The sequence below is a fragment of the Cupressus sempervirens genome, chromosome 10 (genome assembly GCF_028749045.1).
Source record: "Cupressus sempervirens isolate cs-2001-9-10 chromosome 10, ASM2874904v1, whole genome shotgun sequence".
Classification (NCBI taxonomy): Eukaryota; Viridiplantae; Streptophyta; class Pinopsida; order Cupressales; family Cupressaceae; genus Cupressus; species Cupressus sempervirens.
Genome location: NC_143127.1, coordinates 30,833,875 through 30,861,706, shown reverse-complemented (window position 1 = coordinate 30,861,706; position 27,832 = coordinate 30,833,875). Strand labels below are relative to the sequence as shown.

Sequence of the window (27,832 nt, the reverse complement as noted above, 5' to 3'; positions counted from 1 at the left end):
TTTGAATAGAACATGTGCTCAATCACATGGTAATATATCTTATAAGAGGAAATGAATGAATAAGTATTAACTCTTGCATTAACCCATAACAGCAGGTTAAATTCAAACTCCAAACCAAAAAGACAGAATATTAATCAAATGATTTGCACCATACCAGTTTCTCTGCAATGTGCTAAGGGGGGCTACTATGGAAAATTGATGTGGTTATGATGCGTGAATGTCCATTTGGACATAATACTAAGTGTATTTAAGAGTAGCATGTCAACTTCACCTAACAACTATAATTACCGAAAATTTCTGCAGCCTTAGCTTTCATTAACAATATCATGGATGACACCACTGACAAATTCATCCTCGGACCTTACTGCAACCCTCATAGCAACTTGATTAGGCCCATCAATACCAAAAGATAATCTAACAAGCACTTGGACATCACCAATAAATCTCCCAGCCAATAGACAAGTATGGGACCTTGAATTGCTTTGCACCACATCAGTTCCCTGTCAAACAATAATAAGGTAAGAACGGTTTCAAGTTTTAAACACAGCATTTTGGATTTGCAAAACATCAATGAGTAAGTTTTAGCCACAAACAAAAATAATTGTAATTAAAAGTACCAAAACTCAAAAGTATAATTTCATATATCTAACTCAAAAAACACAATATGAGATATCCGTCTTACCTCACATGGCTGCATTCCAAGAAGCTCAACTACAGCTTTTACAGCTTCTACTAAACTCTCCCTCACGCCGAGACCATAGTCATCCACATGTTCATTGTCTGCCCCTAATGATTCCCATGCATTTTTGAAATTCGAAACCCCCACCTTCAACATGTAATCTGCTGGATTCACCTGGATAAAGAAAAGAGATGCAAATTATAAATTATGAGTATTTCTGTACATGTAAATAAATTATGTTTATTTCTGTGTGTGTATAATAGAATTATCATCGGAAGGTAAAACCTCCAAGTCTTCCAGTTGATATTCATCTTCAACTCCCTCTTCTTCTACATCTCCAGTGGCAGGATCAACCTGAAAAACAATCTAAGTTAGGTTTCCCTCTAAGAACAATCAGTTTTATTATATATTGCAAATTTTGGATTTCCAGAAAGGTTAAGGCACTGCAAACCAATTAAACGGTATATCTAGTGATAGATTGTAACTTTATTCAATCCTTTACACTAAAATCAATTATAAATGGGCACCACAGTCCACTCTAATCAGTATTGGTACATGCAAATACACAATATTTGGTCCATTCTAATCAGTATTGGTACGTGCAAATACACAATATTTGGTTGGCACTATTCGGTATGTTATCTCCTTTAGCAAATACTTTTCCAAGCACGATGGGTGCTCTCTTTATGTGTTGATGGAAACAATTAGGCATAGAATTATTAAGTTCCTCCTGGGAGATTATAAGCCTCAATTTCAATTTCATATACAAATAAGTGTATAAGGGTACCTCGGATAAGATCCACTTTGTTGATTAACTTTCTAACTCAATGTAGAAAGTGTTTGATCTACAAAATGAGGAGAAAAATCATATTGGGAATGTATGGTACGGACTAAGGTCCCATCAATCTCGTCCAACTCCATCCAACGAGCACCAAAGAGTTAAAACATCTCTACCATTTGTCTTTAGATCGTAACCTATAGTATTTAACCTCTTTCCAATTATCCCTGCTAGTCATGTTTCTTAAGCATCAACTTAAACTATTTTTCAAACCTTCTATGAAAATCCCACCCACATCCTGATTGTCCACCTTTCTCTCCCACTCAAAGATAGTGTAAACTTGACTGTAACAAGAGGTCATTTGTGGCCAATAGTCCTACATGGGTCACTTTCCCATACATTTGTTTAGAAGAAATACAAATGAAAAGCATCCCGCCTACTTACACACATCCATGCCATTTTCCTACTCCAACATTATTTATAAGATTTTAGGAGAACTTGTAGGCATTCCTGTGTTTCTCCCTCAACCACAAATGAGGAGTTGGTGAGACATAGGGACCGATTATTATGGTGCTAAAATTATTAACTGTTTTATGGTTTAGTCTTTGCTTTTGCTATTCCTGCCATATTACTTCACTTTAAATAGAGTAGACTAAATCTTCACATCCTTGTTGCTAAACATCAAGTTTCAGAAAGTACCTCTTTCACCATAAATTTCAACAAGTTTGCAAATTTTCCAGTAGGGTGAGCTCCTTCTTGTATTTTAAAAGCCACAAAGACCTGCCCAGGTGAATCATATGGCAATGACCTCAGAGCTTTGGATACCACTTCTGTAAAGTCATCAGGATCAGATGGATCCACTTCTACACGTACCTGTTAATGCAGAGCAAAATATTAAGACAATAAAATGCTTAAGTATTTCAAAACTGATTGTGGTAAACATCATCCTAAAGTTCAAAGTACCCCACATCTAATCAGATTATATGAAAGATCTGCAATCACAGTAAAGTGTGTATGAAGCCTACAAAATGAGTGGAATGCTTCACAAAAGTATACAAAATCAATTAATTGAGACACCTACGTTTTCCAATACTTGTCCCGGTATAGTGTTTGTGCAGTTGTACTGGAACACCACGTGATTAGAATAAATATGCTTAACAACAATCACTGAGTACTCTGTCTCTGCTTCAGTGAGTTCCACAGGTGCTGAAGACTGCAAAAGATAAGAAGGTGAGTGGTTAAAATATAAATGGCTAAGAACATATGTGAAAAACAAAAATGGCACAAGGCTTGACACAGTACATTTGACCTATTAAACAAAGGTAATTTAAAATTCAAAGTGGCAAATAACCTTGAAAAGTTTGCCAAAGGCTGCAAACTCTGGAATGGAAGCCAGTAAGCTTTCATATGTCTCTGCAACAGATCTAACAGCAACAGATCCAGTCGTTGTTGCAGCTGTCTTTTTACCAGAAGCCTTCTTCTCTGCCAATGGCTGTGATTTGACCTCCTTTGGAACGGAAGCCAAGCTAAAAGGTTCTTCACTGGCTTCCTAAATAGTTAAAAAGATATGAGGAAACAAGTCAGCCTCCACCATATGTTCGGCAATGCCTTGAAAAAGCTTAAATAATTGTTTTGCTTACATATGCCTGTAAACTTGCTTCAAGGTTAACCAGTGGGAAGTCCAAGGTACCAAAAATGAAATCTTTAACATCCGTGCCAACCACATCTGATGAAGAATCTCCACCAAGAGAATTTAGGTAGAGGGTTGCTCGATCCCGAACCTGGAGAACCAAATTGAGTTCAAGTTTCTCTTTGAATAAAACAAAAGAAAATTATATTTACTGCAGACTTGCATCCTGTAGAATGGCTGTCCCGTACACCACAATGGACAAAATTATCCACGAAAGCTGACAATAGCATTGAAAGAAAACAAAGGAATTTCTTTGGAGGCAGGCATCAAAGCAAAGTACTGGTAAAACTACCCTAGCCACTAAAGTCTACCACGTACTACCAGGACATTCAATCATAGATATAACAAGAGAACCACGCAGCCTCAAATGCAGTCCTAAGACAAGCTTTACTACCTAACAGAGGATAGGAATAACAACTCAACAGCAAACTTAAAACTAGCTCCAATCCAAGTAACTACAAATCCTTACCTCATCATCATTGTCAAAAAGGCATCGGCGCAATAGTACAAATATGCGAGGCTGTACGCATTGGCAAACATATGTTAGCATATCTTCTGTAAAAAATAGAAGCTCAATCTTATCAGAAAGACAACCACTCAATATCTTGTCATCAGGTATATGGCCAAAGAATGCACACCTTTAAAGAATCAACCAGGGCACCGAACTTTGCTAGTGCACTCACAGCACTTGCCCTAACCGTTGGGTTTTCAAGAATAATTCTATTGTATATATAACGAATATACTTGCTAGGATCTGCAGTCTTTGGTCCTTCATGACCAAGAAAATGAAGAATCTACAACACAGATTGTTCATCAATACTATAATATGATCCAAAGTAATGATTAATCATGACGGAAAATTAATACCATAGAAGCAAAAAAAAATTGGAGAAAAAACAGGCAAAGCATAACACTCTTTTAAAAAACCAGGATTTAAACAGGAAAAGCAGATTTTAAAATATTCAAGGCATTTCATTTGAATTGAATAGAGCTACAGACAGCAAATAAAGTTGAGATTTCAGACCAAGAAATGCGAAATATAATTTTTAACGTTTATGTTTCATATAAATGATTACATTGATTGCAAAGAGCATACTTATATTAAATGTAACTGTTTCTTTTGAGTGAAGAGTCTTGGTCGCATTGGAAGAATAGAAAATCTTCTGGATTTTAATGTAGATCCCTTGATTATATCTGTATTGTTTTTTACAATTGTAGTGGAGACCTTATTAATAAAAAAGTTAAAAACTATGACTACCTAATGCATTTACTGTAATTCAAATTAGGAGTTTTCGACCAAGCTGGACTTGATTTTGAAAACACATTGTGAAATTAAAGATGGCCTTAAAATGGCATATTTGTCTGTCTCTGCTTTTGTGATGTTGAAACATACAATAGACATAATTGAGAGACTGTCAAATCATAAAACCATGAGAAAATTGTACCTTGACATGTGTTTTGTTTCCTTCTAATATAAATGTTGGGACGGTGGTTAAAAAAATACAACAAACCTATTGTAGTCATCTGTATGTTGATGGTATCTAGATCTATCACAAAAAAATTAAACATTATTTAATTTTAAAAAGTTATTTTGAGGGGGGAGTTGAGAACTACTTGAATATGGGAAGATAAAAACAATTAATGGTTTGAAGTCATTACCTTGAAATGAGATATACACAAAAAAGGATTGATGTTTATGCTCTATTGAGGTTGGTTAGGCCCTAAACCTTAGTTTAATCAAAATTTAAATTGATGTCATCCACATATTTAGCATTATTTCATTAAGAATTCACTACGACCATCAACCCAAAACTGTCACACAGATAATCTTGCCCTCTACATCACATTCCACAGCATCACATTTACCATAGCTCAAACCAAGAGACATCACATTCCTTTTCTGAATATATTGAATTTACTTTGAATGTATCACAATTAAATTATTTTTTAATTATTTGAAAAGAAAACAAAAATAGATACAAAACAAAAAATTTCCACCACATTATATATATATGGTAACAGTATTATTATTTCAAAATTAGATAAATTAATTCTCATGTCCTAATCTGATCATTCCCAAGGAGATTTATATGAACGTGGAATGTGACATATTGATAAGATTGAATCAAAGGTGATTTACTAACTATGTGGAATGATACTGTGGAGACGTATGCATGCATTTATACATGTGTATTATGTGTCACAGAGAGAGAGAGGGAGAGAAATCTAAATTCAAGGTTGCATCAGTAAACAACTGCTTCAATTAGTACTTAATAGGGTTCATGCATCACTGCACCAATCTACTATATGATAAACTTAAAAAAATTATTGAAAAAGCATTTTTTTCAATCTTAAGTTAGAATCAGATTTCATAGTGAGACAATGCCAATAATCTTTAGTCAGTTGCCTTCTACAGATTTCCATTCCAACCCTTGCTTGTTTTCTATTTCAGTTGTGATGCAATTGTAGAGAAAAAAATGGAACAAAACATAAGCATTTCATATGCCAACTGCATTCCTTTGCATTTGAACTGAGAGATTATTGTATCTCCAATTATAAATGCAAAAAAAATGTCATCTAATAACAATTAATTACAGTTTCAATAATTTTTTAAGAAATGACTGCATGCTAAAATAATGAGTGCACTTCTAAAATAAGTGCTCAGACAATGTTTATTATATCAAACAGAAAATTGCTGGATTGATCAAATTCCTAAGTTCATAAACAGATGTCATACTGCATTAAAATAGATTCCTACAAAATCCCATTCAACTTGATTCTATGATCCAAGACAATGAAGAAAAGGAATTCTACCAAAATCCACTGGTTCGAAAAGGGTCAATAGGGATTACAAGTACATTAGGATGCAGCAGAAACTTTTTGATAATAGCTCTCATCAAACAAATCTGCTACAGGTAGGAAAATAATGTTTTTGTCACTTAAATTTGAATTGTTTGACACTTCATCTATGATATTTTGCTGTCCGTTAACTTTTTTCAATATACTCTTCCCAAACTTCAGTCACTGTTTGAAATTTGCATATCTCAAACTGTTAAGAGTCGAAATTAAAAAGCAATGATAATAGTCAAAAATAACAGAGATGGTTATGCCAAAATGCTATGAGTATGCAACATACCTGTGTTGAAAGATAGGTGAATTCACAGTCTTCAATAAATTCACAAAGATGAGACAGGCCGCTTTCCTTTGCTTCTGGAATATCCCTTATAAGAATAAGAATAGAATCCACGATAGCTTTCTTATACTCAAATCCTCCTTCTTCTCGGAGTATATTACTCAAAAAGTTCATTCTGGAAAAGGACAAGAAAAAAATTAGACAAGCATTGTAATTATATAATAACCTTCAAAGAAAAATGAAAAAATACAACACTTAAAGAGACGAGTGCAACAGCTACTATCTACTCACAATGTGCGATATTTCTGTGGGAATTTCAAGCACAGAGATCTAATAGCTTCCACAACAACAATCTTGAACTCATCTGCTATGTCTGACATGAAATTTGTAATTTGCTTCATCAAACGATCCACGCTTGATTCATTTCCTGTTTTTAATAGTGTAGTAATAGCCAGAGTGGCTATGCTCCGGTTTTGATCTGAAATCAGACTCTCCATGTCGATGTTGCAGTTTGTAACTGCCAATGGATGTGTCATTGCCACCTGTGTTTATCAATATTAATTCAAGCAAGATGTACAGTGTACAAGAATGCATTTGAAATATATATTCTATGAATGCACCTGAGAAAATAAACAACAAACATTTCTAAGAATTGATAATTGGTGGGAGTTACAAATATCACACGTTACAGGAATGCATAAACTTGCATCAGGCAAAGTAGTGTAGCAACAAAACTAAAGTTTGATGTCAGTTCAACTGAATTGTTTGTGTGATAACAATTTCAACCTACGTTACCATTGTGATGGTGCCTTTAGTTCCAGTGGCAATAACAGAAATTTAACAACTAAAATGAAGGAATTCTACCTAAACTGTTTTAGTTTTGCCCACTCAAATACCAAAATTACAGTCCGATCATCCGAGGCAAAAGTAATACTTGACACGTGTCATAAATATATCCATTTGCAACCTAAACATGCAAATCCCATGTGGTGTAAACCTCTAGATCTTCACTTCCTGATAAGGTTTATGAGTTGTTCAGTTGTAACAAGCCAACTGGTTACAATAAGGAAAAGTCAGGAGAAATCTCTTGGCATCTGAAAAACATTTGCTTGATGGTCAGACCAGATTGATTATCATTAATCAATGTTTAAATAATCATAACTTAAGATTTTAATTTGTTCAAGCATTTTTTATTTTAAGATGATAGTACACATTTAATTAATGATATCTCTTCTCCAGTGTGTCGGTAATAATTACAAGGCAAGGGGATCTACTTAGGACACAGGCACTTTTAGCAATGTTAATAAGGAACAAGAAAACTGAATGTAATGCACCATGCTAGGCTTCTTCACCCCTTAGTTACTTTCCACATTGGTATTTTTTTGAAGCATATTATGCATTCTAAGTCACACTAATCTGTTTGTGGGGTTGTTGATATGATGATTCTTCTCTTCTTGTTAAGGATCTAGATATTTGCTTTTGTCTAGCTTGGAAACTGTATATATTAACAGTTAGTTTCAAATTCCTGGCATGCATTCAGGGATAGAATGAGGCTATTTTGGTTTTCCATGTGTATCATAGAAAGCTTCATATATTAGTTAAGAAGTAAGAATGCTAATGTCCTTGCTGAATGTTCAATCATCTGCAACGAACAATTTGAATAGATAATGTTTTAGTCCAGAGTGGCTCGATATGCCCACATCCCTTCCTAGGATATGGTAGCCGTGCCTGCCCAAAAAGCTAATTTTGCAGACATGTTAGATACTGTGCAGTTTGATGTGAACAATCCTAAATTTATATATCGTTCATTTGTGCAATGTTAACTTTTTTCTATTTCAGCAAACCATTTTTATGGGTCTTCTTCAACAACAATTGTACTTTTTTGGCATTTTAGTTTTTACAAATTTAAGAAATTTAAAAATTGTTTACAATTTTATATTTATATTATGGTTTTCTTTTAATTACAGATTTTTTTAAATAAAACTTTTTTTAAATGATTCATACCGGAGTCATTGGAGTCATAGGTGATTCATGGCTCGATACAAAGCTGTCCTCCATTTCTTATCAACAAAAATAGTAAAATACAAAGAAAATTAGGCCATTGATAAATGCTATTACAGTGTAACATTGAAGGTAAGTTCTGAATTTGTTTTGAAATTTGAGCAGTTGAAGTTAAGTGAAGCAATATATTTTATTTTAATAAATATGTTTCACTTTAGCAAAAAAAGAAAGATTTTCAAACTAGTTGTTGAGACCTACTATGCCTTTGACACAATGTCTTGAGATGACTTGTTGTTCATGGGCCACTTTCTAACATGGTCATCAACCCAATTGGTTCAATGGAGGTAATCTAGAACTACATGGGCAACAAATATTAAGCAGATGATATTTGGTGGGACTGTGTTGAATATCTCCTCAACTTCATTGAGCCTGTGTAAGTATGATCAATTACCTGACATGGATAGACCTTGTTTGGAAGATATATGTTATGGCATTGACTCAATGATTGAGAAGATGAAACACATCATAAATGAAAATAAGCAAGATCTTGAAGAAACTCATTTCACACAACTATACAATATTATTGAAGAGAGATGAAACAATATGGCAATGAGTCCCAAATATCAAAGATATTGAACTCCTTCCTATGTCAGCAAAAATTGCCCACTATAAGGATGAAGTCCACCAAAGATACAAGACAGCACTTAATATACATTCCAGATTCAACAAGGATTGAGTTCATAGATTTTGTACACACTAACAACTTAATATTGATGCTCTTCATGACAAGTAAAAAGTTGATGGAATACCTCTGAAATTCTAGAAAACACACATAGAATGGATTTGGCAAGACCTATTGATATTATATCAAGAAGGGGTGGAATGTGGATCACTAGGTGCTGATAACAATTTAGGACTTTTCAAACTCGTACCCAAGGAAGGTGATAAAACCCAGATTAAGAACTGGAGACCTATCACACTCCTCCATGTCTCATACGAAATTCTTGCAAAAATACTTGCCCTTCGGCTCAAAGAAGTGTTACTATATGTCATTAACTTCACACAAACTGGATTTGCCAAAGGCAGATACATTCTAGAAAACCTTATTACCTGTTGGGAAACTATGGAGTGGGCCAAAGACTCTAGGCAACATGCAGGTATGTTTCTAATATAGACTATGAAAAGGCATATGATAGAATTGAGTGAAAATTCATAGAATTAATGATGGAATGTCTGGGATTCCCCAACACATTCATCAAAATGGTGTTCACCATAATGGCAGAAGCCCGCGCTACTGTGGAAGTTAATGGCATTAGATCAGAACCTTTTAGACTTACAAGATCTATAAGACAAGGATGCCCACTTGCCCCCTCGTTGTTTGTGATTGCAGTGGATAGTTTGCACTACATTCTCAGAGACAATACTCTGTCACCTAGGGTCAAGGGAGTTAGGTTACTAACATAAAGAAAATCGACAATGTACAATTTGCAAATGACACTTCTCTTCTCATTGAACTAACAGAGGAGAACATTACTAATCTTTCAAACAAGCTAGATATATTTTGTAAAGCCTTAGGAAGCAAAGTATCTATAGCAAAGTCCATAATGTTGGGATGGGAGGAGCAGCCTCCAGCATGGTATTGTTAATTTGGCTTCTCCTGGGGTGACCCTACACACATTGTGAGGTATCTGGGAATATCATTTTCAATCCTACCAAATTTGGGTTCAGTGTGGGAATGGATCAAGGAGAAGATTGTTAGTAAACTCAGCAAATGAAATAACAATTACTTATCTCTAGCTGGAAGAGTACAAGTTTGCCAAAAGATATTATCAGCATACACCATATATTACTCCTCTGCTTGGTTATTTAACCAAAATCAAATTTGCTACATTCAGAAAATTACTAGGGGATTTCTTGTGGTCCGATGGGAGAGGTAATAAGAAGAGCCATGCAGTTAAGTGGAAGTGGTACACTATGAGGAAAGAAGCAGGTGGGATGGGGCTGAAGGATTTAAGGCTGCAAGGAATTGCTCTAGCTGCTAAATGGATTGCTAGGTCCACAAAAGGAAATGAACCCTGGAAAGTCTTGATCAGACATAATATTGAAAGAGGAGTGCCTTGTATTGGGAAAACATGGCGTATATTCATGACTTACTCTCAAGTAAATGGAAGATTAAAGTTGAAGGTTTTGTCATCTTTAAAACTCTCTGGAAAGCTTAAGATAAAGTGAGACAATGGGTGGTAGGGGCTGATTTGATAGACAACCAAGCCAAACTGTGTGGAGAAAGATCCCCATGGTGGAATCTGGAAAGGAAAGGAAGACCTCTAGCGCTTCTGCAAGGTTGTTCAGCAAAAATATGGGATAGGCTAGGCAATCACTCTTTTAGCAACCTATGTTTGGATAACCAGCTGATATCCTGGGAGAACCTAACCTCTAAAATTCAGCTCCCTTAGTCTCAAAAAAGAGCATATGCAGTGGTTAAGGAAGCCTGGATAAAAGCCAAACTTCCTCAAGCATGTGGCGATGAGATTGACAGACTTCCCCTTTTGGCCTGGCAATGAGTTTTTGAGTACCTCAATGCCAAGTGGAACTGCAAATTAGACCACAAATCTTGGACCAAACAATTTTCTACTGTTTAGCACCGCAGAGTGGAACCTAAGGTTCAATTTTTTATATGGCAAGCTCTTCTTCATGAACTCCCTTTGAACAACATTGATGGATCTCCCATCACTTGGTCCTTCTGCTCCAAACCTGAGACCATGCCCCACCTATTTTCAGAATGTGTTTTCACCAAAGAGATCTGAAACTAGTTCGGCATCCATATCAAATCTGAGCTCCTCTCTCTCCTTGCTATCTCTGGGAATATCCTTGGTCTTTCCAAACACTTGTGGATTCTGGGCTACCTTTTTCCTCTTATTTGCTTTGGTCTATTTGGTTAACTAGGAATGATGATGTATTTAAAGATAGGGGTAGAATCCTTACTGAGTCTCTATGGAGACCCATGATGCATAAAATCTGTGTGCAGGTCACTCTCAGCTATAAAGTGGAAGAAAAGCAGGCGGTGAAGATAACCAATGCATGTTCTAAGATACAATTAAAGATGGAGGAATACAATTTGATATAAAGGCTGAGACCTATGAACCAGGCACGTTTGAGGGTACCCTCAAAGAAAAGGTGGAGCAAATCAAGCTGAGGAAACTAATTGAAAATCTGGATGGAGGTGGGGATAGTAGAGGTCAAGCAAGTAACAATGACTCTATGATAGGACCGAGCCCTAGCAAAACCAGGTTGGGCAGAATGCTAAACAGAATTGCTGAAAGCTGTGATGCCCTGAACATGTTCATATTTACTGAAAACAAAGATGAATTCAATGAGGGGAGAACTCCATGCCTCTTGATTAGTGCATTTCCCTTTGCACCAGCATTACCTTGGAAGCAGTTCACGAGAGATTCAAATACAGTGATCAGAGATGGAGCCATGAGGCTCAAGTGGTCAGATGGGCTGTTGCCATGGACGGCTTGGATGGAAATTTAAAGTTGATAGTTGGTATGAAACAACTGTTAGTCTCCTTTCCGATAAACAATCAGTAATTTTTTTATTTTTAACTTTTTTGTAATATGGTCTGATATTTAATGAAGATCTGTACAGACCACAGATCAGCTACTTGCTCGCTCCTCCTTTTGATGTTAGACAGTTGGTAACCTGATGTTTATATGACTTTGCCTTATTTTTAATATAACAAAAAAGTAAAAAGTTGATGCTCATAGTTGGCAGTACTTTCATCTCCAATCATTCACACACCTATGTGTTCCTGTGATCAGGATTTTATCACAACTTTAACAAAGACAATTTTTTTTATGGTTTCATTCCTACTTTACAACCTTTAACTCTTTAATTTTATTTAAATAAGTTGTTAGTTCATCTACGTCTGATAGGAATTGAAGCATGTGATCCTTCATCCCCTCAATATAAAGCAATTGATTACACTCAGAAAAGGAAAAGGACTTACTATACATGCATTCAAAGTTGTAATCCTTCACAAGACCAAAGTGTCTACAAGGAAAGGGACACAATGAAGTGTGATATCAAGACAAAGCATAGGGACTTAGATGCTTCACCCACCTTGCTGCCTTGATGTTGACAACAAGCATGCGAGTGTCAGTGCCACTGTTTGTGATTCATCTAATCAACTAGTACCATCATCATCTAATACATTTGGAGATGATGATATTTTTGAAGACCCATATGATGATAATTGATCAGTGATGACTGAATGTTGACTCTTGACATTAAAATATTTTTTTGATTAGAAAAAATATATCATGATACTTGAGTTTGACTAATTCACATTGTAAGATCTTTTATGGTGGTTTTATTTATTATGCAATATATGATGTCGTGTGTGGTATTCTACATGCACTATATTCTCAGAATGCACTAAATTCTGCAGAAAATCAACTAGAACATGAGAATAAGAAAAAAATTGCAAAAAGTTTTGAAATATTTTAGTGATTACAGTTAAGCAACTAAATCTAAAATTCCAGTTTCTGAGTATTGATTCCCTCAACTCTCTAGAGAGGTTGCTTTCATGAAATGAAATAAGTCCATGACACATGTCCAATATGAAAGTCTAAGACCTAAATTGTTCAAATAAATTCAAAGATATAGGTGAATTTTCATGAAAAGTAAAGGAAAATTGGAGAAAAAACAAAAACTCACCTGATCTCAATCCATAGAAAAAACACCCTAAAATTTAAAAACAGATAATTAGGAGATGACATCTCTACCTTATTTAAAGTACGAACAGCTGCAAATCGGAGAACTGGCTTTGATGAGCTTAAAAACAGTTGCAAAACAGTAATTGCTGGTGTCAACTCTCGACTGGTCACCCCATTCAATTCTGTTATAGCTCTTGCAGCTTCAAATATGACCATTTCGGCTTTGTGGCGCAAGCATCCTTCCAAATAATCATAAAACGGACGATCACCTGTTTGTGAATTTACATTTGATTCACGTATAACCTGAAGAGCAAGTAGATTACTGTTAGAAGAACTAAACAAGCTATACTTGCAAAAGTATAATTTACTAGCCATCAATGAAAGGAAGTGCATTCTACCTGGCTGGTGTAACGGATCAAGAGGCATTGAGCTAAAGGTGAGCGAACTGTTCCTCTTGTTAGACTAGTCACAAGCTTGCTTATAGCTAAGCGGTCATTTTGTCGAATCTGTCATAAAGAGTATCAATTATACAGGTCATCATTCAGATTATAGCCGTGTATAAGCAATTAGAAACAGCATGCATTATTTTCTTTTGTAAAATATATTGGAAATTTGCTATCAGAATCATTGTTCCTAGGGTAATTTAAAATCCCTCGAACCTCACACCTTGCAACTGTATTTTATCCAAACTTTACCATTTCAACTAACAACTCAATTTGCCATGGAAAATCCTGCCAAATCATCCTGGCCTATGTAAACATTATGTAATTCTTTCAGGAGATGGGGCATAAATACATCATGAAATAATTAATTCAACAGTAAATATGTATGATTAATGCAAATACTTGCACATTAATTCAACACATTTCCCCGCAGTAAACCATCATGAAAACACTTCTCATTTATTATTGTTTAAATGCATACAAAGAGTTCTTGTCTGCCATTATTGCGAAGGTTTCTTTCTGATTACAGATCAGGGGATGTGATTTGAAGCATCAACTTAAAAATTAGCAACATAAAATCAGAGAGAAACTCATGTAAGGATAACAGACTAGAGTTCTTTGAATATCAAATTATATAAATAAAGTAGGCACTAGACTGATTAAATGAGAAGTGAATTGCAATCAACATGTCAAAGCAGTTTACAAATGTAAGACTGCAACAATCAAAGCTCAAACGCCTAAATGATCAATAAGTTCAACCCCATAAAGAATAAGCAGCACAGGACAAAGGAAGTTTGTAGTGAACTGTGTTTCAGGTAATTCAGGCCACTCACATCTCCAGATTTTTATTTAACGTATCGTTCAAATTCATTATACTTTAACTGCATTTCTTGGTGCTATTTACAAGAAATAATGAGAAAGCACAGCCTCTATTGAAGCAGCCAATCAGCAACACATATATTTTGGTTAACATTAGAAATATGTCATGGACTCCAACCAAATGTACAGGCATAGAAAATGCATAATCATGTCATAAAGGTTGAATTTGATAAGAAAAATCTCCAAAGAAAGATAAATCAGATGACAAATGAAGAATTTAAAAAGACACCAAATGGATACCGGCCATTATGAAATAAGGAATTATCATTTCAAACATATACACCTATGACCTGAATAATATGCATTGACCTTCAATCACTAAATATTTATTGAACACAGTTCTAACCAAAAAATCTGAAACACACAAAAACTCTATTGGTTTCCAATGACCATTTACAAGCTTTCATAACATTAAGAATCAATAAAAAAGACAACTGAACATAAACGACCAATAAGCAAGTGGGTAAATGACAAAAGGAAACATTTAAATGAAACTAGGAAAATGGGATTATGGACAGGAGTAAATATAAATAAAGTAGTGATAAATTTCTTGACAAAGCTAATATAATAATAAGGCCAAATGAAGAACCGGGTCATTTAATAAAGGACATTGAACAAAAAATCAAATTTTGAAGCATGTTCTTAATTATCATAATCCTCTAAGAGCTTCCAAAACAATCAAGACAACTAAAAGTTTTGAGATACCAAGCCCCAAATATACCATAAAATTGTTGAATAGAATTGTTAAAACTTCCTACAACTAAACTTACATAGAAAACAAAATAAGATGCAGTGCAAGGCAATGTTTGTTGCAAATTAGCAAGCAAAAATTCAACAAGTTGTTCTCCTCAGAAAAAATTAATAGTTATAATAAATACAACTCCATAAATACAACTCCATACTTGCTTTAAGGAACCAGCATGGATTAATAAGCACATCAACTCAAAAGACATATGATCCAAAATATGCACTAGACCTCAACTTGATTACTCTAGGTCATATCTATTCGTGTGTGTTTTGTGTGACTGACAACTCAGAATGAAATACAATCCTCTATGTGCTACACAGACAAACTATGTGAGCACAAAGATGACTCCAAGGTCCCAAATGTGTGCAGTTTTGTTGTTCTGGATAGACAATCGTGGTAAGATGATTTGCTGAGAACTTCTAAGGGGACTTACGCTAGCTATTCAACATTTTGTCTAACAAACTTTGGACAATGAACTTTCTCTTTCAGTTTCCTATTTTATTTACTTTTTTGGGTTGTACACTGCTGAAAATTTTCTAAACAAAGTGCAAAAGGGGAGAGCTTGAGAAGATAATTCCAACCCTAAACTAAATCTATGAAATTTGGAGACAAGTCTGCAAAAGTGGACTCTGAAAACCTATCCTTGTTTCGCCAAATCCAACAACTCCACAAGAACAATGCAATTTCTAAGGTATTCTAAGGATTTTCACATCACTGATATTCACCAACACTCGAACAATGAATACAGTAATGGAAGTTAAAATTTCTATCACAAGTTAGACGAACTTTGAACAATAGTTGAAAATCATCCAACTATCAAAAATATGAACATATTGATTCAACATTCCCATCGAATTCTTCATTCAATTTAACAACTTGAAAACAAAATCTACTCTAAGCGAGAAACTAGAAACCATGCAACTTGCAAAAGATATTTAAATTCGCCAACAATTGAACAATGAATTTACTTAGGAGGTGTTTTATGCAACAATTTCTCTGAATCTCCCTTTAAAAATAAGAGAAATGGGGTTTATATTGGAGTACAAAAACAAATGAAAGGCCCAAATCAATTTAAGATTGACGGCAAAGATTTAAACAGCTATACCTTAATTAGGGTTTACAATGATTATCCAAACCAGACTAATGAGCATGTGTTACATGGAGCTTTCTTCTAAAAGGTGCCCCTTATCTCTTTCCTTATTAACAAATTCGATGAACCTGGACACCACAAGATTGAGCTTATCCATTATCTAATCCTTGTCCAAACCAGACTAATGAGCATGTGTTACATGGAGCTTTCTTCTAAAAGGTGCCCCTTATCTCTTTCCTTATTAACAAATTCGATGAACCTGGACACCACAAGATTGAGCTTATCCATTATCTAATCCTTGTCTTTGAAAACCATCTTCAATGGATAGGAAGGTGGGAGACCTTGCTCAAATGTTAACCAAAGATTGGACCTATGAAAGAGAAGTATTGTTTCGGACTCTAGCCTTCATATTTTCCATTCTCATATCACATTCCCTAATGTCGTCTTGCTCAAGTACATCTTTGACTATAATTAGTACTTTACTTGAATTTATTTAATTGCTTTGTCTATTTTGTCACATCACCTTTTACTTTTTCTAAGACCTTGGTCTTGGGCCTTGGCCATCAATGTTTTATACTATTTGTTGAAATCATAAGCACCTCCAGTCTCTATTACCTTTCCAATCATCAATTCTTGTTTAAAAATTCCTTTTAATCAGTTAAACATGAGATTATTTTACTTTGGTCAATTTCGAAATATTCCCATAACTCCATTATTGTTACATCCCAATTTTTGGTCCAATTAAAATAATCATATAACTGTTATATATTTCGCTTGAATGAAAGTTGGATAGTTAAAAAAATAGTCAAATGTTATGATCATGTGAAATGGAAATCATGGTTGATCGTTTTATTTTATGTGAAGATGGCTTGTTAGTACTTCGTTACAATTTAAAATTGAAAGGAATATTTATAGTTTTCCAAAAGAAGTTATAAAAATAATTGTTAGTAGTGATGGTGGTTAGCCGTTGTGAAAATTTGAAATGCTTTTGATTATGATTATCTTGATTCCAAATTAACGAATATGTTATTATTGTGGAAACATTCTTTTGGATGCAAGCGAAGACGAAGGGGGGAAAGCATTGCTAAATGGGATACAAGGATTGGGGTGCCAAAGGTTCATCGACAAGTTATTAGGTTTGGATTCTAACTATCTTGACTAAGGATTTAATGACTTGACAACAAGAAATATACCTTGGTCAACCATGAGCTACCCAGTCGGTCCATAAGACAAGAAAACATTAAGCATTTTGTTTAATAATTTAAATTGTTAACTTTGATCATCGTGAAGTCTCCTGAGTATATTAACACAATGTTATTATGACATCCATACTTGCGCATACATGTATATGTATATGTGCATATATCAATATGATGATACGAAATAAATATATGCACATGTACATACAAATAAAGATGGCACAATACCATTATGCCAATATATATTTTATATCATATTTATCGTAATATTTTATTGGCTCCATAATGTTGAGCAATGGTCACCTTCATATCGGCTTATATTTTCTTTTTAAAAGTTTAACCAATGGAGTTACTTGGACCGATAGCTTGCCATGTTCGCCACCTAGGTCTCCTAGTAACTGAGGAAACGATGCAGATTGCTTATTAATTGCTCACTATTAAACCATGCGAGCGCTTCATTCTTTTACTAATCTTCCCTCCGTCTCCTATCATTGTGAGAATTCTTCATTCGGCCTCAAGCCAAGTCTGTTTTCACAATTTGAAACATTGAGAACCTTTGTAAATCATAGTGAAGCTCGCATCGATGACGACCATACCAATCCCATTGCCAACTATCTTAGCTAGTGAACATTGTATGCTAAACATCATTCTCAAGCCATGCTAGACAACGCATCTCGCAATCACTGGTTATGTCATTATCGCTTTGCTAAGTTGCCATACGTGCATCGTTCTTACGATATATATATATATATATATATATATATATATATATATATATATATATATATATATAATTTATTTTTGTTTTTTAATTTATTTTTTGATGCAACTCAATCCCATTAAGTTGTTATTAGTATTGACCCTTGATGGTATTGATGGATACAACAATGGTCATAGTCATAGTTGGCATAATCGCTGAATAATCGGCGAGTTTCTACTAATTGCCGAGTTTTTGGGACTGGTGAGTTTTTCCCAAATTTAATCGCAAGAAAAAATCGCCAAGTTTTTGTGAAAAATCGCCAAGCTTTTGCAAAAAATCGGCGAGTTTTTCAGAAAAACTCTTTTTAAATTTTTTTTTTTTTTTTAAATTTAAAAATTTGTTAAAAACAAAAGGCAAAAAGCCTATATATATTATGTAAAATAGAGAGTTACAATATGCTAGTAGAGCTCGAAAGAGGAAAATGTGATTGTAATGATGTTTTTACTTCTAGTTTGACACAAATTATTTACTATTATGCTTCCCGCCATCAGCATTCAGCATGAGAATGTGATTTTGTACCCACTATGCATTTATATATATCTAAACTCCTGCTTCTTTCTTTTGTGTTCTCTATAATGAACTCATTAGATGCATCTTCTCATTGAAATTTGCAAAAAAATGTATTTTGTATTAAATTTTAGCGGTTTTTTTAAGTTCCCGAGTTTTTTTTTTTAAATAGCTGAGTTTTTCCCGATTAAACTTTTGGGGGGCTCGGCGAGTTTTTGGATTTGGCGAGTTTTCCAACTATGGTCATAGTAATGTTGCCATAATTTCTATTATGAAGTATTGAATACCATAATGATGCTAAGATTATAGAGTGGTATTGCTAATTACAATTCTACAAATAACATGGAATGAATAGAAATCTCTGAGAATACCACCGTGACTAATTACCTTGTCACATCTTCTACATGCAATATTTTTTCTTGTAAACGCAAGCATTTTTTTCTGTGCACATGAATACTGGCCTGACTTGTACAAAGGTATTGATAGTATACCCTTGAGATAAGATCAGCTTGATAGGATAAGGGTTACTAGAAGCCAAGCTGCTAATTGATTTGTATAAAATAGTGGGATCTCCTAGGATGCACCAAGGTTGGAAGGGCCAAGTATATATTGGGTGGGAGGAGAAATGATCATGCAAGGACAAGGAACACTTAGAATCTAAAAGTGAATTAAATCATTAACTGTATAAGTAATACTAAGTCAGCTCATGGTTGTCCAACATATAATTCTTGTTGTCAAGTCAACCGGTGGGTGATCAAGCTTAAATGATAGCCCATTGAAATCCTTAGCCAAGGTAGGTTAGTGACATATATGTCACAACGATCACTAGAGGTCAGAGTGCTAGCTGACAAAGGGAAGGTTGTTGGAGGATATCCATTGCCTTGTTTGTTGAATAGCAGACACTCTAACATTGTAATGCTCGGGTGGCAGCACCATGGTACCCCAAGCCTAACCCCAGTGTAGGGAGGGCCTTTCTTGATTGAGATTGTGTGGGGATAGATAAGGTCTGTGTTGGGAGGTTAAGCCCATGCCAATTCTTCTCCTCTTCACCAACACCAAGGCTTGCTCAACACAATGACTATATTTCTGCTTTATGTATGGTACTTGATTCTGTTACCCTCTTTATCTTTAGCATTTTTGTTATATGATCATGATAATTAGGTAGTTACTTTCTTTATGTTGTTATTTGAAAGGATTGCATATAATATGGAAAGACTTAATCTTGAAGGTTGTAATTGATAAACCAAAAGTAGAAAGTTTAGTACTGTATTATACCATTGAATGTGAAATGCAATAAATAGTTAATCTTTCTCTTTCATATGAACTAGTTGTTATAATCGTCAATTTGTCATTTTGTTATGAATAATGGATTGTAATGTAGTCTAATATTGGGTTGGGAAAAATGGCATGTTACAATTATGTTTTGAATCTTGTTCAAGAATAACTTCACAAGGAAATGTGACCATATACTAATGATAATTCTTCCACAAATCTAATAGCCCTATTAGTGTAGTCTATAGTCCACTTCCTTGTTTCCTCAACTATCACTTTCACTTCTTCAAGTTTCTCAACTGATTCCAGTGAAAGTGATAGAGGTTGACTGAATATTGAATCCCTTCTGTTGATCGGATTTACCAAGTGTTGACTATATTTTCTAGCTGCTCATTTTCCATTTTGAGTTCTTTCCTTCTTTCCTCAATCTTTCCTTAACAATCCTATTTAAATCATTTAGTTCTTGATCCTCTTATACTTTGGTGGTTGGTGTTAGACTGATTAGAATAACTGAGAAGGGGTGGGGAATCAGTTATCCTTAGGTCTAGATGTGTCAATTCTACTTTTAACAACTTCAAACAACTCAATCAAACTCATAAATCCACTTGACCAATATAACAAAACATCAATAATCCAACTTATTTATATCAACACTTAGCTCTCAGTTTTAGTGTTAGCCAAATTGCAGTAACATATAACAGTAAATAGCATGACACATGAAAACAACATTCACACAAGTATGACACCGGGATTTAACGTGGAAACCCAATTTGGGAAAAACCACCAAGTAATATGATACCACTTTTTCACTCTTCTGAAGTGAGCTCGATTAAGAGCCAACCTTATTAAAGGTTACAAAACACATTGTTAGGTGTGACCCTATTAAAAGATTTAATCACCCTGCTAGGAGTGGCCTTGCTAGAGGTCTTTAAAAACATCCCATCAAAATGTCACCTTGATTAAAGGGTTTACAACGTGATTGTTAGGTCAACCTTGATTAAAGGATTTTACTGCTATAATGGCTAGAAAGTAACAGCTAGGTTGATTTGATAAATTACAACTCATTTTGCACGTTGAAATCTCCATTCAGCTCATTCTTGGTTCATTGATTGGTCTTTATCACATTCTCCATCTCTAATCTATTTGGCAACACCTCAAGCTATCTTTATTTCACCAACTTCTCACTCTTCCTCTACAACTCTTGTTCTTCGCTAGTTCTTCACAAATTTGAAAGCCAACTAACATGTAAAACATCTCAAATGCCTCCTTAAATAGACAAGTTTAATCTTTTGTCACTTTAACATAACCTTAGATCTTAGGGTTTGATCAAATTCATTGAATTTGTTGATCATTTTGTCTTTCTTCTTCTTTCCTTGAAACTTCTAGAAACTTCTCATTGAATCTTCCCCTTAAATCGCTTAACAAACTCAATTAAATATGCCAGCTCATCATTAACAAGTTTTGACTATTCCATAAATTCAACTATGTCGGCCTCAAATCTTGATTCTTTCTCAAACTGTTAATTTGTTGACACTTGGTCATCACTATGTTATTCAGCTCGTTCATCATTGGGTAGCTCTGTCACTATTGATTTGTCTCACTCCACTTGCACTGACTGCTCGGCTATCATCGTGCTTGGTCACTACTTCAGTTTCTATTCATCTTGCTCAATCATTGCCATCACTCAGCAAATACTTAAATTCCTTAATCTTCTGCTCGGTAATGCTTAACTTCTTCATTGACCTAGTAACCTGTTACTTGGTCAAACTAGAGTTTTACTTAACTTCTTGACTTTTATCAATCATATCTTCTATACTTCAAATCATCTTTCTTCTTCACTTAATATAACAATCAAACAACATATTATCTTGTCAAATACTAACTAATCAAGTGCCCTTTGTAGTTTCATCATACTTACTCCTCTTTACTCAACCACTTTACTAGGTCCTCTTGTTATATCTCTTTTCAAATCCTCTTCATCAATCAAATAATATGGCACCGTACATTGTTAGAAAATGTCTTACCAATAAGGTTTGACATCAATGACAACATAACAATTGTTCCAATTGTAGTTCCAACAGTTAGGCCTATGACAAAAGTTGATATGTTATATTCTTTAGGGCTAATGTCTAAAACTTAGACTCAAATTATAAACAGGAGTCAAAATAAATCAAGTACAATTTACATTAAGAGTACAAAACAACATCAAAAACACAAATCTGACTCTAGAATGTAAACTGTCAAAATAATGCAAAAATGGCAGTTTATTTAATAATTCTTATGATTTGTTTTATAATTGTAGGTTTTTGGTGAACTTTTCAATAAAACAATTTTTTCTAGTAAAAACTCCAGAGTCGTCAAAAAACTATCTCTGTGGTTTACACAATCTCAATGTTACACAGCAAATAACTGCAAGTTAATGCTAGTTTTGCTTCTATTCAATAAATTATAATAAAATAGCTTTCATGGCCAGTAAGTTCTTAAAGCAACCAACAGTTTCAAAAAGAAAAGAAATCAATTTGAAAGACTGCTAAACCACCATGAACCTTGAAAGAACATGAACATAGGTAAATCATCCAATTTTACATCTGTGCTAAGTTGTAAAGAACATGAACGTAGGTAAATCATCCAATTTTACATGTGTGCTAAGTTGTTTATGGGAATGTCAAAAACAAAAATCACACTGACCAGCTGTTGGAGTAAAAGGTAGGAAAACACCAAAGAAAAGATGCAAGTTAATAGATAAGAGTAAGCAACTTAAATGGCTTTAGGACTATTCTATGGAGTCAACATATATACAAGTAATTGTGCAATATCAAAGATTAACTAGAATTCATTATGTAAGAGTTAGGAAGCATAAGCAAACCTGATGAAGCAAGGCTAGTGCATGAAATTGTACAAGAGCAACACGGGACTGAATTGCTTCTTGTACCTCATTACTCCAACGCTTGACAATATCTGGAGAGGTCTACAAATGCATTGGCAAAAAATTAACAAGAAAGGTATCTAACATATGAATTAATCAAAATTGTTGCTGGTGGAGGACTAACTATACCTGAAGTAAATGAATTCCACTGACAAGAGCAGCACTGGCGACAACAGGATTTTTGTCAACAATGGCTTGTTTTAGATACCTCTCAATTTGACCCAACAAAGTACCATCAGTGATTCTGCACAAAACTCGTATTGCATTGGCCCTGTACATATCTGTTTTGCTATTCATGTCTTTCATTAACGAACTTGTAACAATAATAACCTGTAAAACATGTCATGAATTTTAAGAAATTCATACTGTTAAAAAATCAGAGGGTCCAAAGACGTAAAAGATGAGTAATTAAAAACCTATCACCTCATCAGCAGAAGGAGAAAGCTCCTTGATGATCAAATAAACCATTCTTCTCAAACCAGTATCCTTAGACTGGAAAAGCTTGGTGACAGAAAAGAATACTTCAGTAGCTTCAACCTGATAAAAACAGGAAACAACCTTTAAGTCTCAAGAAATATCTAAAAGCTTCAAAATCAACAATATCCAGACCATAGATGCAAACAAATACTCAAATAATGATAAACATAGCAACCTTTGTAAAGGTCTCTCCCTGGTTGATCAAATATAAAAGCTTGGTAATGACCTGATTAACATTCCAACAACAAAAAATTGGGAATCCGGTGATAAAATTAGTACTTCCATTCAGCAAAAAGAACGCAGATGTTCTACACTAATTTTCATGAATTAAGAAATGATCAAGGCACAAACCTGTGCACAGCGTCTAGCATCCAGTTGAGGATCATTGAAAACACGAGCTTCCTGTAGGACAGCTCCCTTTTCAATGCCAAGAAAGGGAGAGTAATCAGCTGCAAAATGGAAAGAAAAATATGATCAAATTTTTTATAGAAGATCACTTGCTGGCAACACAAGTTTTAATTCTAAGATCTCGCCATTCAGTCTCCGAGTCCATGTTTTTGTCATATAATTCTGTTTTGACTCTGCTCAATAAACATGATGTGTCATTGAAGATAGCAGATGTTTTGGGAATTTAATAATTTGTGGAAATATAGAGCTTTTATAATAGTCTTCTAAAAGGTAAATCAGCAGACTAATAGGTGATATTTGAAGCTGACAGGCTTGTTCAGCTTGTTGAAAACTTCCTTTGCCTACACTGAGATGGTGATTTACAATCCATCCCATCAAGTTATTTTGACATCTGCAGACACTGATCTACTTTCTATATTTCTTTCTATCTGGTTTGTAGATTATATAATACATTCAATGCTAACAGATAATACGTGTGGACAACCCCTGTACACCCTATTAAACAATCCCTTTGTATACTCTACTATAGTTGTAGTTTACAGTTACATTGACCTGTTTCGCCAACTGTGGACACTAACATAGTCTTTTCCTTTCTTTCTTTCTTAACAGAATATTAAACTGAATTCAAATTTAAGATCTGCAGACTACAACAACCTGGAGGGCACCTTATAAGATAATCATAGGCACAGTCTGTTGGACTCAACTCCCGCAGCAATAGCTCCTGATATAAATATAGTAGTGTGCAGTGCCTAAGGGAGTATGTCAGGGAGTGTATATTGGAAGTTCAAAAGGCATTAACCTAGATTAATTTGCTCACAAGGTGTGCCAGGAATAGGAACATTATACAAACATGGCAATAAATCACGCTCATTAAGATGGGTAATTCTAAATTTCTCCATTGCCTATAGTTCCCCCTCTCCAAAGTAAAAGAAAAATCCATTTGCATCTGTGATAATTTTTCAAAATAAAACTCAAAGATAAAGCCAATACATAATCATATAACTTCCAAAAAATAGTACAACCTGATTGCTACAATAAGTAGGGATCTCTAAGGGAGGTGAATGATATGGCAAATAAATCACACAAATTAGTACAAAGCAGCCATGGTCATACACCAAGCCAACACAACAAGCCCCAAATCAAATACACGAGTCACCAATTGGTCAAACATTGCCAAATCACCACACAGGGCCTCCAAGCCACATCACAGGGGGTGTAGTGTGCAAGCCATGGTGCCTAGTGCAAGAGGGAAGACAAGCATGGGCATTAGCCTTCATAATGGAGTGAGTCGAATGCAGAGATTTTGAAGTCCAATAAACTCTCTAGCAGCACCAAAATGTGGGAAAAGCTTCCAACGTATAAAGTGATTACAGATTATAAACCATAAGAGTGAGTAATGGCAATCGTATAGAAAGCAATACCTTATGAAAAACAGATTGGCAATTTTCTATGATGATGGGGGTCCAGCGAATAAAAAATGCAGTGTCTACAATACATATAGATTATGTATATAATAAGAAGATAATGCACCCCCCAACAATTGAGCCAAACAAAGATTGTCTGGGTCTGCAAAAACTGTTTCATATACCTGTCACACAAGCCAAGGAAATCCGAAGCTTTGATAAATGTTCGAACAGTCATAAATGACCCAATCCTTGCACAAAACACCGCAATCCAACAAAGACAATTTATGTGCCTGATGCAGAAATACACAGCATAAATAATCCCAAAACCACCTAGATCAATGAATGTCGAAAACCAAATAAAGCAGTGGCCCAATACAATGATGATCCCGCCAAGATAGATGCAACCTATAAACACTCCAGATAAGAAATGAATTCACATTAACTGAGAATAAACCATTGCCGTGAAAATATTGTCTTCAGATGGTGAAAGATGACGGCTACCGAAAAAGGCGATTTGCTCCAATCAAGCTAAAAATATGAAGGAAACCACAGCAGATAAAATGGTGGAAGGGAAATCTCAAGATAACATGTCTCCTCCGCCAAAAGCACTATGAGTAAATCACACACATAATCCAGTAATCTTCCGGATGCAAATGCGTTTCTGCTGGGCGTGGCGGTGGATCTATGCATTAGTGTGCTGATCCATGCCATAAATTGATACCCTTATTAGTAGTTTTGGAGTTTTTAAGTATTTTGACACTATAAGATAATTTAGAACAGTAGCGATCGAACTACAGCCATGTTGGCACAGGGATTTAAACTAAGTTGCATGAATTTACATTAAAATTCAAATGCAACTTAGATCTGTCTGAAAAAGCCGGAATTCGGTGCTAATTGGGAAAGACAAACTTGATAAATACCTTCCTCATCTCTATCGTCGTCTTTCTTAATAAGGGGTTGAGCGAGCGCCATGCTTTTGTTTTCCACCTGTTAATAATAGAAGATCGAATCTACTCCTTGCGTCGCTCTGTTCTCTTCTCTCCAGATTTGCATCCGCGAGATTACAGTTGCTTGACTATCATATAAGGCAATAGTATCTGCAATACCCTGCAATTGCTTCACAATCATATAAATGCACTCGTTGTGCTATAGTAGCTGTGGAGTTCTCCCTTACGTTTTTGCCTCCACGCCTTGAGAAATAGGTCCATTGTTTACCTTAAAATTAAAAGTATATGTATTCTTTACCTTCAAATGAAAATCATATTTACTTTTTATTGAATTATTTTTTTTATTATAAATATGTTTATATATAATTTTAGTAATTGCACTTCAACAAGGTGTAATGGTTGAGCCGATAGGAAGGTTTACATAGATTAATATAGAAAGGCATAAGAATATCTTAAGTAATTTAAGTCTAGTATAAAAGGAGAATTAACATAAATCTTATGAAGTATGCTAGTCATTGCTATGATGCATTGGTCATGTATAATATATTCGTTGGTGTTTATTATTTTCAAGACCTAAATAACAATAATAAAATAATGTTTTCATATTGTTGAGTCAAGTACAAGCAATGTTATTGATCAATATACATTTTGGATTCTTGAATTGACTTATTTTAGCTGATTCTCTTATGGGTTGGAGTATATTTGTGCAGAAGAGAAATTTGTAATAATAGAATTAAGTCTTCAATAATAATGATTATCTTGTTCTATATGATCCTTTTATTTTGGAGAGTAGGATGACTTGGTTACCTACCACTTCATGGCTTGCACACACGATTTTTAGATTTATAATAACAGTCTATCTATGTACATGTATCAATAGAAACCTTTAGTATGAAATTTTATAATTGAAGAGATTGTGATTCATTTTCCTAAATCGATGAGTTCATTCGTTCACCACAAGATCCTTACTATATGACACTTATATTCCCTAAATTGTTATTGTTCCAAATTGATTTCACTCGAAGTTATACAGATGTTGTATTTTATATGAAGCAACGATTTGTGTTAGTGGACTCCATTTGATATATATCTATTCTATGGCAATTATTTTGCTCTAGGCTATGGGCAAAGTTTGCAACATATAATACATATATAATTACTTCCAATGTTAGATCTCCATAGTATGTGAATTTGATTGTTTTAGAACTTAATTAGACAACCATGGCTTAGGGATCTTGAGTTGTCCTTCAGGAATGATATCCAATCCAACACATTTGGTAGTGGTGACTAATGATGTCACGATACTTATTTCTTTGAATGGCATATGCTTAGATGCTATAAGAACTTTAAAGCATTAAATATGTAATAATAGCTAATCATTTTAATGGAATATAAATTCCAGTGATACCCAAATACATCTTTTTCCATAAAAGAATCATATCAGTAGACATGTTTTCCAAATTAAAAACACATAAATATTGTATTGAACTTACAGGAGAAATATGTTGTTGGCATAATTGATGCACATGTCTTCAAGAGATGATAAGAGATCGTATGATGTATTCAAGAACATATTTCATGATGACTGAATTAGTTATTGTATTGTCATTGATGTCAACTTGATAGTGTGTATTGAATTGTTTATCAAGAGGTTAAGTTCTTACTATTCAAGTAACTAATCAAGTATGAGGTTGATTTGTATGATGAGTCAGTGTATGCAATTGGTATGGTAGACTCTAAGATGTCTACTATTGAGTTATGAATGATTAAG

The 27,832-nt window shown here is 34.5% G+C and overlaps 1 protein-coding gene across 1 annotated transcript; it reads right to left on the bottom strand.

The window, feature by feature from the left end:
• On the bottom strand, positions 1–26,286 carry LOC149532410 (coatomer subunit gamma-2-like). The gene is made up of 19 exons (XM_089806937.1): positions 26,035–26,286; positions 23,652–23,749; positions 23,476–23,526; positions 23,247–23,360; positions 22,953–23,153; positions 22,764–22,865; positions 13,398–13,505; positions 13,069–13,302; positions 6,572–6,822; positions 6,284–6,455; positions 3,786–3,941; positions 3,617–3,667; positions 3,098–3,238; positions 2,809–3,006; positions 2,539–2,670; positions 2,157–2,330; positions 965–1,033; positions 683–853; positions 1–500 (listed from the first exon to the last, which is right to left on the bottom strand). Exons 1-19 carry the CDS (start codon positions 26,084–26,086, stop codon positions 306–308), a joined length of 2,670 nt encoding a protein of 889 aa, XP_089663063.1. The 5' UTR covers positions 26,087–26,286; the 3' UTR covers positions 1–305.
• Positions 26,287–27,832: the final 1,546 nt, after the last annotated feature.

Bases quoted from the DNA above. Each gene is read 5' to 3' on its own strand.
- LOC149532410 (XM_089806937.1), bottom strand. From the start codon at position 26,086: ATGGCGCTCGCTCAACCCCTTATTAAGAAAGACGACGATAGAGATGAG. The intron at 23,361-23,475 runs GTTGCTATGTTT...TGTTTTTATCAG, and splicing joins AGGGAGAGACCTTTACAAAG to GTTGAAGCTACTGAAGTATT. The intron at 501-682 runs GTAAGACGGATA...ATTGTTTGACAG, and splicing joins TTGGAATGCAGCCATGTGAG to GGAACTGATGTGGTGCAAAG.